The sequence below is a fragment of the Sturnira hondurensis genome, unplaced genomic scaffold, assembly GCF_014824575.4.
Source record: "Sturnira hondurensis isolate 20B ecotype Veracruz unplaced genomic scaffold, ASM1482457v3 Scaffold0010128, whole genome shotgun sequence".
In the NCBI taxonomy this organism is placed as follows: Eukaryota; Metazoa; Chordata; class Mammalia; order Chiroptera; family Phyllostomidae; genus Sturnira; species Sturnira hondurensis.
Genome location: NW_028082759.1, coordinates 37,741,308 through 37,757,509, shown reverse-complemented (window position 1 = coordinate 37,757,509; position 16,202 = coordinate 37,741,308). Strand labels below are relative to the sequence as shown.

The 16,202-nt window shown below is 39.8% G+C and overlaps 1 protein-coding gene across 2 annotated transcripts; it reads right to left on the bottom strand.

The window, feature by feature from the left end:
• On the bottom strand, nt 1-10,816 carry OTUD6B (OTU deubiquitinase 6B). Of its 2 annotated transcripts, XM_037058708.1 has the most exons (7): nt 10,543-10,816; nt 9,805-9,956; nt 7,511-7,591; nt 4,878-5,190; nt 4,016-4,077; nt 1,042-1,148; nt 1-235 (listed from the first exon to the last, which is right to left on the bottom strand). In XM_037058708.1, exons 1-7 carry the CDS (start codon nt 10,622-10,624, stop codon nt 151-153), a joined length of 882 nt encoding a protein of 293 aa, XP_036914603.1. In that variant the 5' UTR covers nt 10,625-10,816; the 3' UTR covers nt 1-150. The 2 variants fall into 2 exon arrangements, with proteins under 2 accessions (XP_036914603.1, XP_036914604.1); XM_037058709.1 differs by lacking the exon at nt 1,042-1,148 and having other exon boundaries at nt 10,543-10,813.
• Nucleotides 10,817-16,202: the final 5,386 nt, after the last annotated feature.

The window sequence follows — 16,202 nt, the reverse complement described above, 5'->3', positions numbered from 1 at the left end:
ACATTTTTTTAAAAACTTGTTAGCAGCTTTGTCATAAAGCTGATTTAAGGTAGTTGTGTTTTTCAGTAATGTTTAGAACAATCCAGCACTTGGTACGAATACTCGTATCAGCACACTGTACTAAAACACAATTGTGCAACATTCTGTAAACTAGCTGCAATTTTCAGTAGCTCTGTTCACCAACCATGTAACAGAATTGTAATGTTCTCCTAAGCCATATGCATGTCTCATATATCTGAAAGAAAAAAAAGAAATGAGTGGTTTTAGTGAAAGTAATTCCTTACATACAAGTATTTATTATGCATATAAAGCCAAGCACTGTGAATGAATAACTCCACAAAGGTTGCCATTTAATGGCAACTACATAGGCATATTACTTAAAGTTCAACACCATGTGAAAGGCATAAGCAGTCCGTACGACCTTCTACCCTGTGCTGAGTATAAGTCAGGTAAAGCACAATCAGTGGAGGGGAAATACAAGGTTCAAAATGCTGAGTGCTCAGTAAGCTTAAAATTTTGACCTAAACCCAGGCCATGAATGACCACCTTAGGAGGATTAGCTAATAAGCACTAACAGCCAGTAGCAAACTCTCAACGCTGTTTCAGAGGAGACCTCTCAGTCACGTAAAATGAAGAAAGGATATGAAGAATGAATTCTTTACAATATGAAGAAAGAATCTCTAAGGAATAAACAACCAGACAACATGAATGAATTTCAGCTTTTGACTTGTTAAAACCTTTAGCAGTTTCAATGGCAAACCAAGGACAACAAGCAAACTAATCCTAAAACTTTCTAACCTTCAGAAATGACTTTATTCTTAATTCATATGCAAAAATAAATCACCACAACTATCTAAATTCAAACAACTATCCAAATCACGTATTTTGACAATGCTTTTTAATTCTATAATTGCCTTTAACATAAAATAAACATAATTGATTCCACTGAAGATAGTTTTTTAAATTAATCAACCTTAAGTCTTTTAATAATCCTGTTTGTCTTAATGAAAAATATAACAGTAGACATTTCTAGGTACTTACACAAGTATTAATGGTTTTTTTGGATATTCTTCACCGACTACAACAGGAGGAGAATCTGCCTGTATTATCTCTATCGGTGTTTGTAAAATATGAGACAGGGCTCTCAGCTACAGGAAAGAAAATGTATTAGTGAAAAAAGATAAAAATGTAAAACTTATTGAAATCCTAAGCTACTGATTCTCTCTGTTCCACACCACACAGTGAGAATCTGGCACACAGTAGGTACTTAATATAAAACTTTCAAGTTAACAAATAAATATGATATTTATTGAACCAAATGCAGAAGTTTCAGGCCCTGGCTACACAAGAGCTACTTAGAAATATCAATGTCTCGCTGAATAAAATAAGGGAACAGGTAAATTGGTTCATTATGTCCGGCTCTCTACTTCTGAATATAGTCGAACATTTCCATAATAAAAAAGTTTTTAAAAAGCTTTTGTTAAAGCACCAGGCCAAACCAATTACAATTTCGGAGGGAAAGAGGGAAAAAGAGGGAACAGCACAGAATGGGGGGCTTGTTTTCCCTGAAGTTTTTTGGACGACACGAAGACACCACAGGTGCTGACAGCCGCTGCTTCGTGCTCTTCAAGGCCCAGGTCGAGACACAGGTATGGATCGTGCTGCCCTTTCCTAGAATTTCCCTCTAATCTGTGCACAAGTTTAAGTAACTGCATACCATAAAACATAAAATAACAGAGTAAAGCTGGATGAGTAAGTTATTAATGCATACGATCCTCACATAACCCCATGGGATAGGCACACTGTTATACTCATTTTAAAAACCGAGAATCTGCCCTGGCTTGTGTAGCTCAGTGGATTGAGTGCGGGCCTGCGAACCACATGATCATGGTTCAATTCCCAGTCAGGGCACATGCCTGGGTTGCAGGCCAGTTCCCAGCAGGGAACTCATGAGAGGCAACCATACATTGATATTTCTCTCCTTCCCTTCCCCTCTAAAGATAAATAAATAAAAAATCTTTAAAAAAATAATAAAAATAAAAAAATAAAAACCTAGAATCTGAGGCAGAGAAAGGGTAAGAGGCCCGAGGTCAAGCACAGGGGAATAAAGTGATCTGCAAACAGGAAGTTCATAAACAAAGCAATCATTTAACTATCTCTAATGTGGGGCCTTGATCTATGTACTTGCCCCATTAAAACATCATTTAATCCAAAGCATGGTCCTTTTAGGAGGTTTTATGCTAAAGAAAGAAATTACTTCAGGAATATGAAAAAGATTCTATGTTTTCACAGTGGCAAATTTAATCTCATATTCTATCTCATAAACTGTTCCTTTGAGGCAGTTTTTTCTCATACCTAACATTTTTTTTAAAGCTGGCTTGAACTGAAGGGTACAAAGCAAACTCTAGAAATCTTCTCGGGCTTCGGAAATCATATGAAGATTTTATCAATCATAATTTAAATTTACCTCATTGAGAAAACAGCAAATCTTATTTCAAATGGCTTCAGAGAGGAACAATTTAGGAGAAATGTTCTTCAAAGGATTTTTAAAAGGTTTCTCTGAATTTAGAAAGAGGTTTCTAATCCTCATATTAACTTGGGATCCTTAAAAGAAAGTTCAAGTATCTTTAACTACTCCAAACGTGATCACAAAGCTACCAGGAAAACTTTCTGAGTTGGAGAGACCCAGGAGAGGCCCACAAAATGAATGGACGCAGTTCCCCCTGGTGGCTCAGAAGAGGTACTACAAATCAGATTTTGAAGAATGTTTACGTCAGGTCTTTGAACAACACAGTTCTTAAAGTGCAGGACTCAGAGCCACAAACTATTCAAGATGACTAATATATTCACTGTACAGTATATTTTTTTTAAAATCTGCACCTGCGGACAAACTACTGGTTTTTCGTTGTTGTTGTTGTTGTTTTAACAGAGAGGGGGGAGGGAATAAAAAAAAGGGAGGAAAAGAAACATCAGCCCTGATCAAGGACAAAACCCACAACCTAAGCATGTGCCCTGACCAGGAACTGAACCTGCGCCCTTTGGCTGAACAGGACAATATTTCAACCAATTGAGTCACACCAGCCAGCGCATCACTACACAGTACTAATAATACTGCTAGATTCATTTGCCTGGCATTTTAGCTTACAAACTTCTATGCATATACCCTCTGCCTTATTTAGTGCCTACAAATGACCTATACCCAGGGTTTTTACTATCCCCATGCAATGAGCTCGAAAGTTTGACAAACACCCACAAGGTCACAAAACTAAGAAGTCGAAGGAAAAGCCAGGACCTAAACCCCAAACCTCCCCTCTTATCTCCTGACTTTCTAATAACCCAGGCCGCCTCATCACCACTTAGGTGTTTTATTGTAATAAAGTTACCAAAGTAAGATAAATAGTTGGAGCTAAAAAATATATTGATTAACTCCCTACAGGGACAAAATGTATCATTTTTAATGTGTGCATTTTAATGCATCGATACTGCTTTCAAGTCATTCAGTCACTATCAGTGAGGAATTCACCACACATTTGTAACAGATGTGTGTGGTAGGACCTGACTGCAATTTCACATAAAAATACTGTTATCATATCTGATGTAATGGATATATGTTACTTTCCCAATATTGACTTTCGTCAGTTGAGTCATTAGGGTAAATATTACTGTACTGAAGTAAAATCTTAACTTTCATAAGTTTAAAAAATCAAATATACATCCAGTAGCAGCATAACAAATGCAAACACTTATGCAGATGTGACATCGGCCTCACCAACCCGTATCAAAAACTGGGCTATTTAAAATGAAATACCGCTTCGCTTCCTCAAGGTACACACTGAAATGCCCAAGAATGTTAACTCCTTACTTCAATGCGTTGTCAGCAGAGAAATAGCAACTGTGTAAGGAAAAGGAAACTTCGAAGAGAAATTGGGATCATTTGAAAAGTATCTGAATACTACGGATGGGATTTGGAAATAATTTAACAATCCACAATCACCACAAAAAATTATAAACTTACCTCAAGCTGACCTCCCCATGCAGCTGTGTTTACAATGTCATCACAGTACTTTCCAAACTCTTCTGTAGAGAATTGACAGAATACTGCACTTAATAATTTTCTTAACTCCTTTTACAAAACCCCTTTTAGAGATCCCACAATTCCTGATGAAACTGCACAAGCTAGAAACTTTCTTCTTCTCCACCTGTATTCCTCCGGAATTCAATCCACTTCCCAGACCCAAACTTAACTCACTTCTCCACCCCCTATCACCCGAGAGCAAAGCATTTCTGCTTTCCTGTCTCAGTCTGAGACCCAACGACCTTCGCTACACGACAAACCTACTTCCCTCTCTTTAGCTCAACCAGAAGTTGTCACCTTATTCACTATCTTGACATGTACTTTAAAGCCTAAGCCTGCATCTGAAAGAATACACTGAAAATATAAAAAAATAAAAAATGTAGCCTCTATAAAACCTGCCCCACTGTAACACCATGAGAACTGTGAGATGAGAATCAGGGTAAAAGTGCAAAGGAGCTGAAATTCCTTTCTCAGTGACGGCATCAGAAAGTGCCTCCAGCTGCTACGGTGGGGCGTTTCCCTTGTGTGTGTCAGTATCTCATATAAAACCATCAATGTATTCTAACTATGAAATAATTCTAACTATGAAATAAGTACTTAAAATAATTAGGTATTCAATAAAGCAAAGTGAACTAATATGTATTAAAATTACAGAAAACAATTCTACCGAAATTTTGAGGCATTTTTGCCCAAAGGACTATACCTGTTTGTCTTATTCTCCATCTGAGGAAGAACTTTAGTGAATGATGACAACAACCACAAGTGAAACAAGACATATTACAGTAAAAAAAAAAGGAATTACCTGGCGTGTACATGTCTCCTGTATTAGGGTTTGTTAAAAAGGGCAGAAAGTCGTCCATGTGGCTTTGCAAGTATTCGGCAGTTTGACTCCGTAAGGCGGCGACCGTCAGAGGGCTTCCCTGCCCCTGCAGCTGGTCCTCGATGGCTCTGTACATGCAGTGGCCATCCGACGGGACCTGTTTGATCTCCAGCTGCCGCGCTGCCAGTATCTGAGCGAGTTTTTCACCTTCTACATGTCTGGCTCCATGTAAGTTCTCAAGTTCGGCTTCCGCGATCCTTTCTTTCTGCTCCTTTTCCAGTGCAGCTTTTCTGTCCTAACAAGAGGACAATGGAGTAAAGTAAATTCCTGACAGTTAGGACTAATTCACATTTAGTAAGGGGATAGAAATATAGGATTCTCAAACCACTTTTGCCATTTCCCCCCCTTTTCCCACAAGCCCTATCATACCGATGATATCAGCAGCTGCAGAATCTTCTATCCTGTGTTCTCCTTTAAAGGCAAACTACCTTTCTTTCTCTTCTTTTAACAGGGCGACAGGGGAAAATGGAGGCATCCAGCCTCCATTTGGAGGCAATGGAGTCAGCCGGAGAAAGGCGCCTGCGCCCTGTGCCCCACCAAACTACCTCTCTCATCTGTGTATACTCAGCACCTAGCTTTGCATCTTAGTTAATATTGCATGGACTTTGGTGTTAGACAAGACGGGGTGTTAATCCCATTTACAGTGTGACTTTGTGTTAAGATTCTTAAGCCCTGGGTTCCCATGTATAAATGGAGGGAAACAGTAACACTTCATCGAGTTACTGTGAACACTAATATCAAGTGTTAGTAAAACAATATTTGGGACTAAGAAAATGGATTTAAGTTTCTTTTTCAAGGTGGAAGAGCTTACCTATCTAATCTCATTCCCATAACTTTGATATCATGAAATCATTAATTCCCATAAATCAGTTTCTTTATAGCTCTTTGATAATGCAAAATTTCATTCCCACATTTTTGTCTATGCTATTTCTCCTACTTTAAATAACCTATCTAAACAACTAAATTTCTTTTAAATTCCAACTCATCATTTAACACAACGAACTTTCCCTTCTGCAGACTAAAAGGGGCTTTCCCAGCAGGCCTGACATGCGTAATGACTGGAAATAACCATGTGGGATCTCTTGATCATAAAAAATAAAACAAAATAAACATTTTCTAATTGAGCAATTTACAGTGGGAAGTCATGCCTCGAAGCCTGTAAGATAGACTAATCTCCACACTGAAACAGGCCTGTCCACCGTTTTTGTGCTTCTAGAGTAACTAACATACGGTAATGTCACAACGATTTCTTCTCCAGACCTTCATAGGTAAACAGCCTGGTACGGGGCCAGGTGACCCCAACACTCCTCATCCTTATCTTTGACCTACAAACCTCCGTTAACTACACTTGTCAAATGTCAACTATCCACCAATAAGAAAGAAACATGTATCTCTCCATTTTTTAAATGTTTTAATTTTTAAAGATCTTATGTATTTATTTAGAGAGAGGGGAAGGGAGGGAGAAAGAGAGGGAGAGAAACATCAATGTGTAGTTGCTTCTCATGTGGACCCCACTGGGGACCTAAGAGGAGGACAATGTAGTAAAGTGAATTGATAACAATTAGGACTAACTTACATTTACTAAGGAGATAGAAGTAAATTCTCTAACCATTTTTGCCATTTTCCTCCCTTTTCCCACAAGGACTATCACATTGATGATATCATCATTTGATATCATCAATATCCCAGGCATGTGCCCTGACTGGGAATCGAACCGGCAACCCTTTGGTTCATAGCTCACTCAATCCACTGAGCTATACCAGCCAGAGCATATCTCTCCATTTTACTTTTTACCCAATCCTAGAGATCTCCTAACTTTACTTTCTTTTGCCTCCTGAATCGGCCACCAATGGAGTTTACATAACCTCTCTTATGTCTTCTCCTTTGCTTCCAATGTAGAAAATAAACTACAAAACTGCCATTTCCTGGAGCATTATCTCAATCCTTTGAGATTTTGCTTCTAGAATTAACCCCAAAGCCTTGGTTCAAAATAAACTTTCTTTAGGTTTGGAATTTCTTTCATCAACACTGCTCTGAATTTTCACTGTAATTAACCACTACATGGGAAACACAATTCTCTGAGAATTTGGTATACCTATGTATCTTGCTTAACTTGTGCACAAATCCTCATTTCAGCATTTTACTACTATAGTTTTTAAACAAAGTTGTGCACCAGAATCACCTAAGCCCACACTGTGAAGATTCTGCATTACTAGGACTGGGGTAATATGTTTGTAAAACATATCCTTTGCACATCCCCCTTAGCCCACCCTTCTATAAGAACTGCAGACTGAGTGTGTTATTGTCTATTGCCTTAGGCCTATGTTCTCTCTATCAAATGGGGATAAGATCCTACTTCATAGGATTATTGTCAGGACTAAATATTTCATATAATCTAGCCTATTATCTGGCATACTCCCAGTGCTTCGTAAATGTTAGTTCAGGCCCTTTGACAAGGGACCCCATCATTCTTTCCTACTCTCTGCTTGTGTAGCACCTGCGACAGCACTGAGCACACAGCACCAACTTAAACACCTGGAACACGACTCTCTTACCCGTCTCTTCTGTGCTCGTGATATCCGAGGCGGCTGATTCTCAAGAACCAAGTTTGAAATGTTAACAGCATCAAAATCTCTCTGAAGAAAACAGAAAGCAGTAACTTGTTAACACTCAGAGTACCAGATCACTACATTATTATTGAAAATGACAAATATGTGTAATCCCACAATTCAAATTTAAGTAACAGCACGAGATAAACATGAGACAGCATAGCTGTCTCCTTTCTCTATGTGTCAGATTCCCAAGAAGTTTCCTTACAGCCCTTCAAAGATGACCCTCACCTCTGCACACTTTCCTTCCTTCTCAGCATGCCTACTCCATTCATCAAATACTTCCTTCAGGAGTCAGCTCATTCAGCACTCCACCCCCCGCCTCTCTGAATGTTGACAGTGCTGACAGGATACACAGGTCCTGAGCTGGCTCAGTTCAGTGCTGTTTTCATAACCTCAGATGGGGCAGCGGAGGTCTTTCTCCATCATAACTAAAGGAACCTGCTGAACGACGCTGCTTCTTGACCCCATTAATGAGATCAACTTCTTCTATCCCTTCCCATCTAACTGACAGCTACATATAGAATTTACCTTATAAGTATCATTAACATATTACAACCAGTCTTAATCATTAAATGGGGATTATGTATTTGCTGAAGAAAAAAGATGCCAGATTTATAACTACCAGGATTAGCAGCTGGTATTTTATAACTGCAAATAATACCTCTAATAACAACAAAGTCAGTATACTCCAAGGCAATCTAAATGATCAAAATATAACCAGATTAAGAGTTCAAAGTGTGGTTATCAACTTTAGTGAAATTAGTATTGTTATATTTTTCAGATGAATCTGTTAAAATGCATAAATTGCCATACTGACAATAGGCAAGATGCAGAGAAGTATCTGGAAAAAAACAAGACAGCAATGACGTCAAAATTCAGTCAGCTTTTAGAAAGAAAACAAGCTTAAGTTAATGAAAATGATAATAGTTCAAAGCAGAAATGCAGTCTGCATTTTTTACAGTTGGTTAATATGTAGCTGGAGGCCAGGGTCTTTATTGACTGGCTAATAAAAATAAAGTTAAAGGAAATAAGACTATGTCTAATATAACAACCATCACAAATCAGGACAGATAAGCCATTTTCCCTGTCAACAGCAGACCAAAAATAAACCAAATAAAGTAAAATTTAATTATGGTAGAAAAATTTTGCATAGACACAAGAACTTGGTAACTACCAATACGGAGTGAGGTTATGGAGTCTGATCCTCGACATCCAAAACTCAAGCAATAAACTACCACCACTATACAAAAGTAGAATTCAATATTCAGCCCTGGCTGGTGTGGCTGAGTGGATTGAGTGCCAGCCTGCTAATCAAATGATCACTAGTTCAATCCCTAGTCTAGGGCACCTGCCTGGGTTTCAGGCCAGATCCCCAGTAGAGGGCAGGCAAGAGGCAACCACACATTGATGCTTCTCTCCCTTTCTTTCTCCTTCCCCTCTCTAAAAATAAATAAATAAAATCTTTAAAAAATGAAAAAAATTAAAAAAATTAATTCAATACTTACATCCTAAGCTCTGGCTTTGGCACTTAATGGATGCTGTGAATTCAGGACAATGTTCTTACTCTGAGTCTGCTCCCAGTGAAAATGGGATTATCTACCCTTACTTCATAGGTAGTACCTCAGAGTGTGCTATTATGAGAATTTATGAGATATTGCATGTAATACGCTGGCACATAACACATATTGGCTACAATAATAAAGTAAATGTAAGTTACAATGATGTCAGTATGCTCCGATTTACCCAACAAACGTTCAGTAAATCTTCATTCACTACAACTTGAGTATAAAGCACTCTTATACCTTAAAATGATTTCACATTCATTGTCCCATTTGATTCATACAAAACCTTTACACAAACAGCAGACGTATCTGTATCATCATATGTGCAGACATTTATGCTCAGGAAGTTTAAGTAACTTTACCAGGGGTCACAACCATATTTAATGGCAATTTTGGAACTACACGTCTATACTTCTAAATTTCACTTGGTGAAGCTTCCTCTAGCCCACTTCATCAATCTGATCATCTTCTGGGCAAGTAAATGGGTCAAGTGCACTAGCTTGGCTGACCTCCCTTACAAAACACTGGTGGAAACCTGGTCACAACAATAATGAAGGTAATGCACCAGCATGACCGGTGACTTCATTTTCCCTCCCAGTGTATGATTTTACATAATAAACGGTTTAACAGAAGTGGGCAGCTGCTTTCAAATGCTGTAGGCAAAAAGAGGCATACTTTACTCTCCGTAGAAGTCAACTTCAATTGCTCCAGTTCCTCTTTATGTTTCCTTTCCATTTCTGCTTCCAACTTAGCAACATCTTCAGTGAGTTGCTTCCTCCTCTTCTTGTCATTCTTGGGAACAGCATTCTTCATACCTTGAATTTTGGCTAAAAAGCCACCAAAAACTTCAAGTCAAAAACCCAGCGATTACGAGGAAATGGGAAATAGGAACAGTAAGGGGACGATAAAGAGAGAGACTATAGAAAAGGTAATTATGTAAACAATAATAACTTCATTAACAATCAATTACACTAAACAGCCCAGATGAAGTTGAGTTGTCCTCCCCTCTCCCCGCAGTCTCATTAACATAATCGCGAGTGTATTGGGGCAGGAGAAAAAAAGAAAAAATGATTTTAGTTTCTAAATCTTTTCAGTACTTCTTAAAATTGAGGGAAGATATTAAAAGCACTCATTTAGGGCTAAGCGTCAGTGACTGGGGCTGGAATGAGAAAGGGAGACCGGGGAGGGGGGTATTCTCACACGGGCACTGGAGGGGCGTCGGGCTGGGGACCGCGGCGGGGCTGGTGAAAGAGGAAGCCACGGGAGGTTAGAGCATTAAGGGTCCCACCGGGCAGGGGAGGCGGAGAAGAGGCCACTGGCTGCTTTGGAAGTCTGGGACCATGCAGATTCCAAGCCCAAGGCTCCCCAGAACCCGCCTGTCCGGTGACCTCTCCGTTCCCACTCCGCCCTCACCTTGCAACTCCTTCTTCTCCTTGCGATGCCTTCTCACCAGCTGCTCCTCTTCGTCCAACTCTTCGGCCGAGACCACGTCCATGACCACCTGGTAGCCCAGCACTCACGAGGGAACAATCCTGCACCATCCGCCGGCAGGCACCTCCCACCCCTCAACCCTCACCCTGGGCGCCATTGGCCAGGCTGGGAGCCAGCCCCGCCTTCAAGGCGGTACCAGATTTGGGACAAGTCTTAGAGGGAGCCGTGTAGCCAGTGAAAAGCTGTGTGCATGCGCACTCCCGCGACCCACAGCGCCACCGGCGCCGGGCGAGTAGACACCAGCCGGAAAGCGCGCGGGGGCGGGGCTTGGCTGGTTGGAGTTTGCAGCCTGAAGACTAACTAGCTGGGTGGCTAGAGCCCCTTGAGTAATAAAGCTGCGCGCTGGGCTGTCGGTCCTGATGCGGGCGCTCAGAGATGACATAGCGAGAACCATCTTGGAAATTCGTGTTTTGTTTCATGGCCCTTTTAATCCTCTTTTGGTCCCATTACTAAGAAGAGCTGTTGAAAAGGTGGAAAAGAAAAATCAAACGTCGACAAAACTGTTGACAGCTGTAGTCAAAGTAGTAAACTTTGGGTTGAATCAAACAGTAGGTAATAAGTTGGTCATTGTTTTAAAGGTGTGAAAAAGTAATATAAACAGAGGCACTCTAAAGTGGAGTTTGAGCCCTGGCCAGATATGGCAGTTGGTTAGACCACTGTCAGGATATGTCAAGACTGTGGGTTTGATCCCTGGTCAGGACCCGAACAAGAATCAGAGCAGCTCCAGTCTGACCAACCAGAACAGTGGGTTTTTGTGTTTGTTTGTTTGTTTATTTGTTTGTTTTTACCAAACTGTGAGCCTTTGGAGTCCTCATTTGAATAAGGATGGACCTATCAGGGTCCAAGGTCAAGGACTCTGTCTATGTAAGTTAGCTCTCTTCCAGCTCTGGAAAAGCACTTTTCTTTTCCACTGAAGACTGCATTTCCCCAGGGAGAGTTAAATCTCTGAAGACATCTCACCAGAGAAGAGTGAAGCAGACCAAGGGCAGAGCAGAGTGGACTGCCCCAGGTGGAGCAACCCAGAGTAGAGCAGAGCTGTATATTTGGAGAAGAGCCTGGCCCTAGGGCTGCCTTGCCCCAGGGCCTCCCTTGGCCCTGTTGCTTCATAATTGAGCTGTTTGCACTGAACAAAGTTTTATTCTTCACCACACCCCAAATTAGGAAACCCTGTTGGCATTGAATTGGTGACAATGACCATAGGTTAATGTTCAGTGGGCCATTGGGGATGTGGAAATAGTATAACCATGGAATGGGAGTTAAGGCTGAATTTCCCTGAAAAGGGAGGCACAGGTAAATAGAATGGAAGCCAGTGAGGTCTTATGGCCTTCAGTGAGAAAACACACTTTGGATGATTTCCATTCTGTAAAAAATCATGACCGCAGTTTTGCCTGTCTCATTTTTTCTATATTTTACATCTAGTATAACATTTACATACATCATAAAAATGTCAATAGCTGTCTTAGACATGTCTGGTAATCATAACAGTTGGTCTACATAGAATAACCCAAAGAATATGTATAACCATTATTATGACTAGTATGTTGATATAAGGAATGTTCGAACATATAGAGAACTTTTATGAGTTTATTTGAGCCAAACTGACAATAGCTGGGAAGCAACATCTCAACAGATTGAGGAAAAGCACCTGACAATGCCAGTTTTGCAGCTTCTTTTGTGCATTAGAAAACAAGGAGGGTTACACGAAGTCCATGGTGGTTGATTAAGGGGGCAAGAGAAAGCAAAGCAGGGAACTATGGGATGGAATAAAAAACAAAATGGAGAGACACATACTTCTTGTACATTGGTAGACACAGGATGATAAAATGCACAGCACATGGAGATGGTATGTGGGCAACAAAGTAACAGTGAGGGGTTCGGGGGTCTCCTGCTCTCGCCCTGGCAGTGGTGCGTTGAGGGGTCTGGAAAAGAAGACTCTGACCTTTCAAAGGTATGCCATCTTAGATAAAAAACACAATAGGCAGTCAGTCTCACTTAAGGTAAAGATGGACCTTTGTCAAGGAAACTGCAGGCCTACGACTGCCCACCATGATCTCCTTTGGGTTATGAATATTTACCTTAAAACCATCCCATGTGGTTACTTTCAGCATCTGAGTTTGTAAGTTCTGTTATTCAGGCCTCCCCCCAACTTGTTAGGCCATGAATATCACTAACAGACAGACAAAGACAGCAAACAATGGATTCTGAGTTCAATATCAATCTGTAAGTACACAGGCCTTATCAGTGTCTTGGGGTACCTGTCTGCCTCCGATGTTAGCGTCTTCTCATCCTAGAGTAGACTTTGGCGTCTGTTACACGTGGAGGTGAGTTTCAGAGACAAGGGTAGATGTTCCCTTGAGGTCAGGTGCCTGAGAAGGTTACTTCCAATGAGGACGGAGAATGTCTTAGTGATGTCCTTCCCCCAAGAAAAGCTAAATCTTGTGGCAGTCAGTGAACTCTAGAGTCTTAATCCCCTGGGAGCTTGATGTGAAAGGAAGTGGCTACCTCTTTGGCATTTTTCTCAGGTGACTTTATCAAACCTTGGCAATATGTAAGATGTTTCTTATCAATAATGTCAGCTCATAAGTTCATTTATCTAACTTGAGTTCAGTTTAAATGCACTATGATGCATAAAGAGTGTAAAAACTGAAAAAAGGGGGAATTAGGAACAACCAAGTGAATATCTCAGGTTTCCCATACCCCCAGCTAGTTTGTCTAATTTACAAACAACCACAGTTTAGCCGTATAAAACCATCACTTACTTTACAGTGTTTCTCATACAATCCAACATGAAAAAACAAGCCTGAATAGTTTAAGATTTCTCTTTTGTAAGGAGAAAAAAACAAATCTTCTTGAGTTGTTCCAGGGGCCCTTCTGGTACATGACAAATTTATTCCTTCATTTATTGAGATTTTAACTCTTAAAACCTCAGTTTCTGAAAACTAAGAGGTAGTCAATCAGCATTCTTTAGCTTGGCAAATATATGAAAATATTTTATAACTTCTAGAAACATATTTTATAGACACCAAAGTCTATTATTAACATGAATTTATTTTTATAAAGCCATAGTAAAGTATACATATAAAATAAATTATCAATAATTGAAAAGACATATCTGTTCCACTTAAACCAACAAACTTAAACTAACCTTTATTTACTAAAGATATATCTTAGATTATGTAAACTTGAAAAGCATTTGAATTAGTTTCTATATTTCTGAGAATTTTAGAACATTCAATTTTTGAAAGTGCTTGCCTTTAATTTAATTTCAGCAATACCATTTGGGGGTAGAAAATTATCTCACATTTACAACATATATATAGAAATACACAAATAGACACCAAGACCTTCAGCCATGAAAAGACACTCATTAGGGTATAAAAATACAGTAGATCCAAATTTTGTGTTCGAAGGATTTGTAATTTATTTTTTGTCCTTAACTAGTCAAGTTCCAAATGATTTTTTCCCTTTTAAAATAAGGACAACCGTTTTTAAAATTTTGTTTTTCAATTACAGTTTTCATTCAACATTATTTTGTATTGCTTTTAGGTGTACAGCCCAGTGAGTTAGACAATCCTATACTTTACAAGGTGTCCCCCTTGATATTTCCAGTACACACTTGGCACCAACCATATAGTTATTATAATATTGTTGATTGTATTTCCTATGCTTTACTTCATATCCGTATGGATATCCTATAACTATCAATTTGTACTTAATCTCTCCATCCATTTCACCCCACCCCTGTGTTCCCTTCCCTCTGGCATCCATCAGTCTGTCTTGGGTATTTGCAATTCTGTTTCTATTTCTTTGTGTGTTTATTTTGTTCATTAGATTCCACACGCAAGTTAAATCATATGATGTCTTTCTCTATCTGGCTTATTTCACTTTGCATAATACCCTGTAGGTCCATTCATGTTGTCACAAATGGTAATATTTTATTCTTTTTAAAAAGATTTTATTTATTTATTTTTAGAGAGAGGGGAAGGGGGAGAGAGAGGGAAACATCAATATGCGGTTGCCTCTTATGCTCACCTTACTGAAAACCTGGCCTGCAACTCAGGCATGTGCCGTGATTGGGAATCGAATCAGTGACCCTTTGCTTCCCAGTCTGGTGCTCAATCCACTGAGTCACACCAGCCAGGGTAGATTTTATTCTTTTTTTATGGCCAAGTAATATTACTTTGTTGATGTGTACAACAAATTCTTTATCCACTTGTCTATTGATGAGCACTTGTCTTGCTTCCGTATCCTGNTTGTCACAAATGGTAATATTTTATTCTTTTTAAAAAGATTTTATTTATTTATTTTTAGAGAGAGGGGAAGGGAGAGAGAGGGGGAAACATCAATGTGTGGTTGCCTCTCATGCTCCCCTTACTGAAAACCTGGCCTGCAACTCAGGCATGTGCCGTGATTGGGAATCGAATCAGTGACCCTTTGCTTCCCAGTCTCGTGCTCAATCCACTGAGTCACACCAGCCAGGGTAGATTTTATTCTTTTTTTATGGCCAAGTAATATTACTTTGTTGATGTGTACAACAAATTCTTTATCCACTTGTCTATTGATGAGCACTTGTCTTGCTTCCGTATCCTGGGTCTTGTAAACAATGCTGCAATGAACATAGATAGGGGTGCATATATTCATTCAAATTAGTGTTTGGGGGTTCTTAGATATATATTGCCAGAAGTGGATCACTGAATTGTAAGGCAGTTACATTGCTAATTTTTTTATTGTTGACACTAGTACAGATGTCCCCATTTCCCTCTCTTTGCCCACCTCCACCCCACCTGCCCCCCACCCACGGCCATCACCACATTATCATCTGTGCCTATAAGTTATGCATACATTCTCGTATATGTTTTTAGCTAATCCCTCCACCGTCTTTCATTCAGTCCCCGCTTTTCCCCCTGACAGTTGTCAGTCTGTTCCATATGTCCATGCCTCTGTTTCTGTTTTGTTTGTCAGTTTATTTTGTTCATTCGCTTTCACATGTAAGTGAGATAATATGGTATCTGTCTTTCTCTGACTCATTTATTTCACTTAGCAAAATAATCTCCAGGTCTATCCATGCTGTGGCAAAAGGTAAAATTTTCTTTTTTTTAAAATTTATTTATGTATTTCTAGGGAGAGGAGAAAGGAAGGAGAAAGAGAAGAAGAAAAAACATCAATGTGTGGTTGCCTCTCTCATGCTCCTTACTGGGGACCTGGCCGAAAACCCAGGCATGTGCCCTGACTGGGAATCAAACCAGCCACCCTTTGGTTTGCAGGTCAGCATTCAATCCACTGAGCCACACCAGCTGGGGCAAATCTCCTTCTTCTCTATGGACACAGTGTGTAACTCGTTCAGATTCATAGTGTTTTTGATACCAGCAACGACTATTCGCAGTATGCCAAGCACTGTACTGAGAGATAAAGTGTGATTTGATTTAGCAGCAGTTGGCCTGGGAGAAGTTCCACATCCAAAGAAGATCACAAGACATATTGTGACGCACCATGTCACATTCTGGGAGAAAACACTCAAGTGGGATGGCTCTGGAATTCGAGTCAGTAATTCTGATCTGGAAGCTGTCTGGAGGTGACTGCGG

What these genes read in the sequence shown, in the direction of transcription:
- OTUD6B (XM_037058708.1), bottom strand. Translation starts at nt 10,624, where the DNA reads ATGGACGTGGTCTCGGCCGAAGAGTTGGACGAAGAGGAGCAGCTGGTG. An exon ending in CATGGGGAGGTCAGCTTGAG is followed by an intron (nt 1,149 to 4,015) that starts GTAAGTTTATAA and finishes TCTTTCCTGTAG; the next exon opens with CTGAGAGCCCTGTCTCATAT. An exon ending in AAAAAACCATTAATACTTGT is followed by an intron (nt 236 to 1,041) that starts GTAAGTACCTAG and finishes TTTTTCTTTCAG; the next exon opens with ATATATGAGACATGCATATG.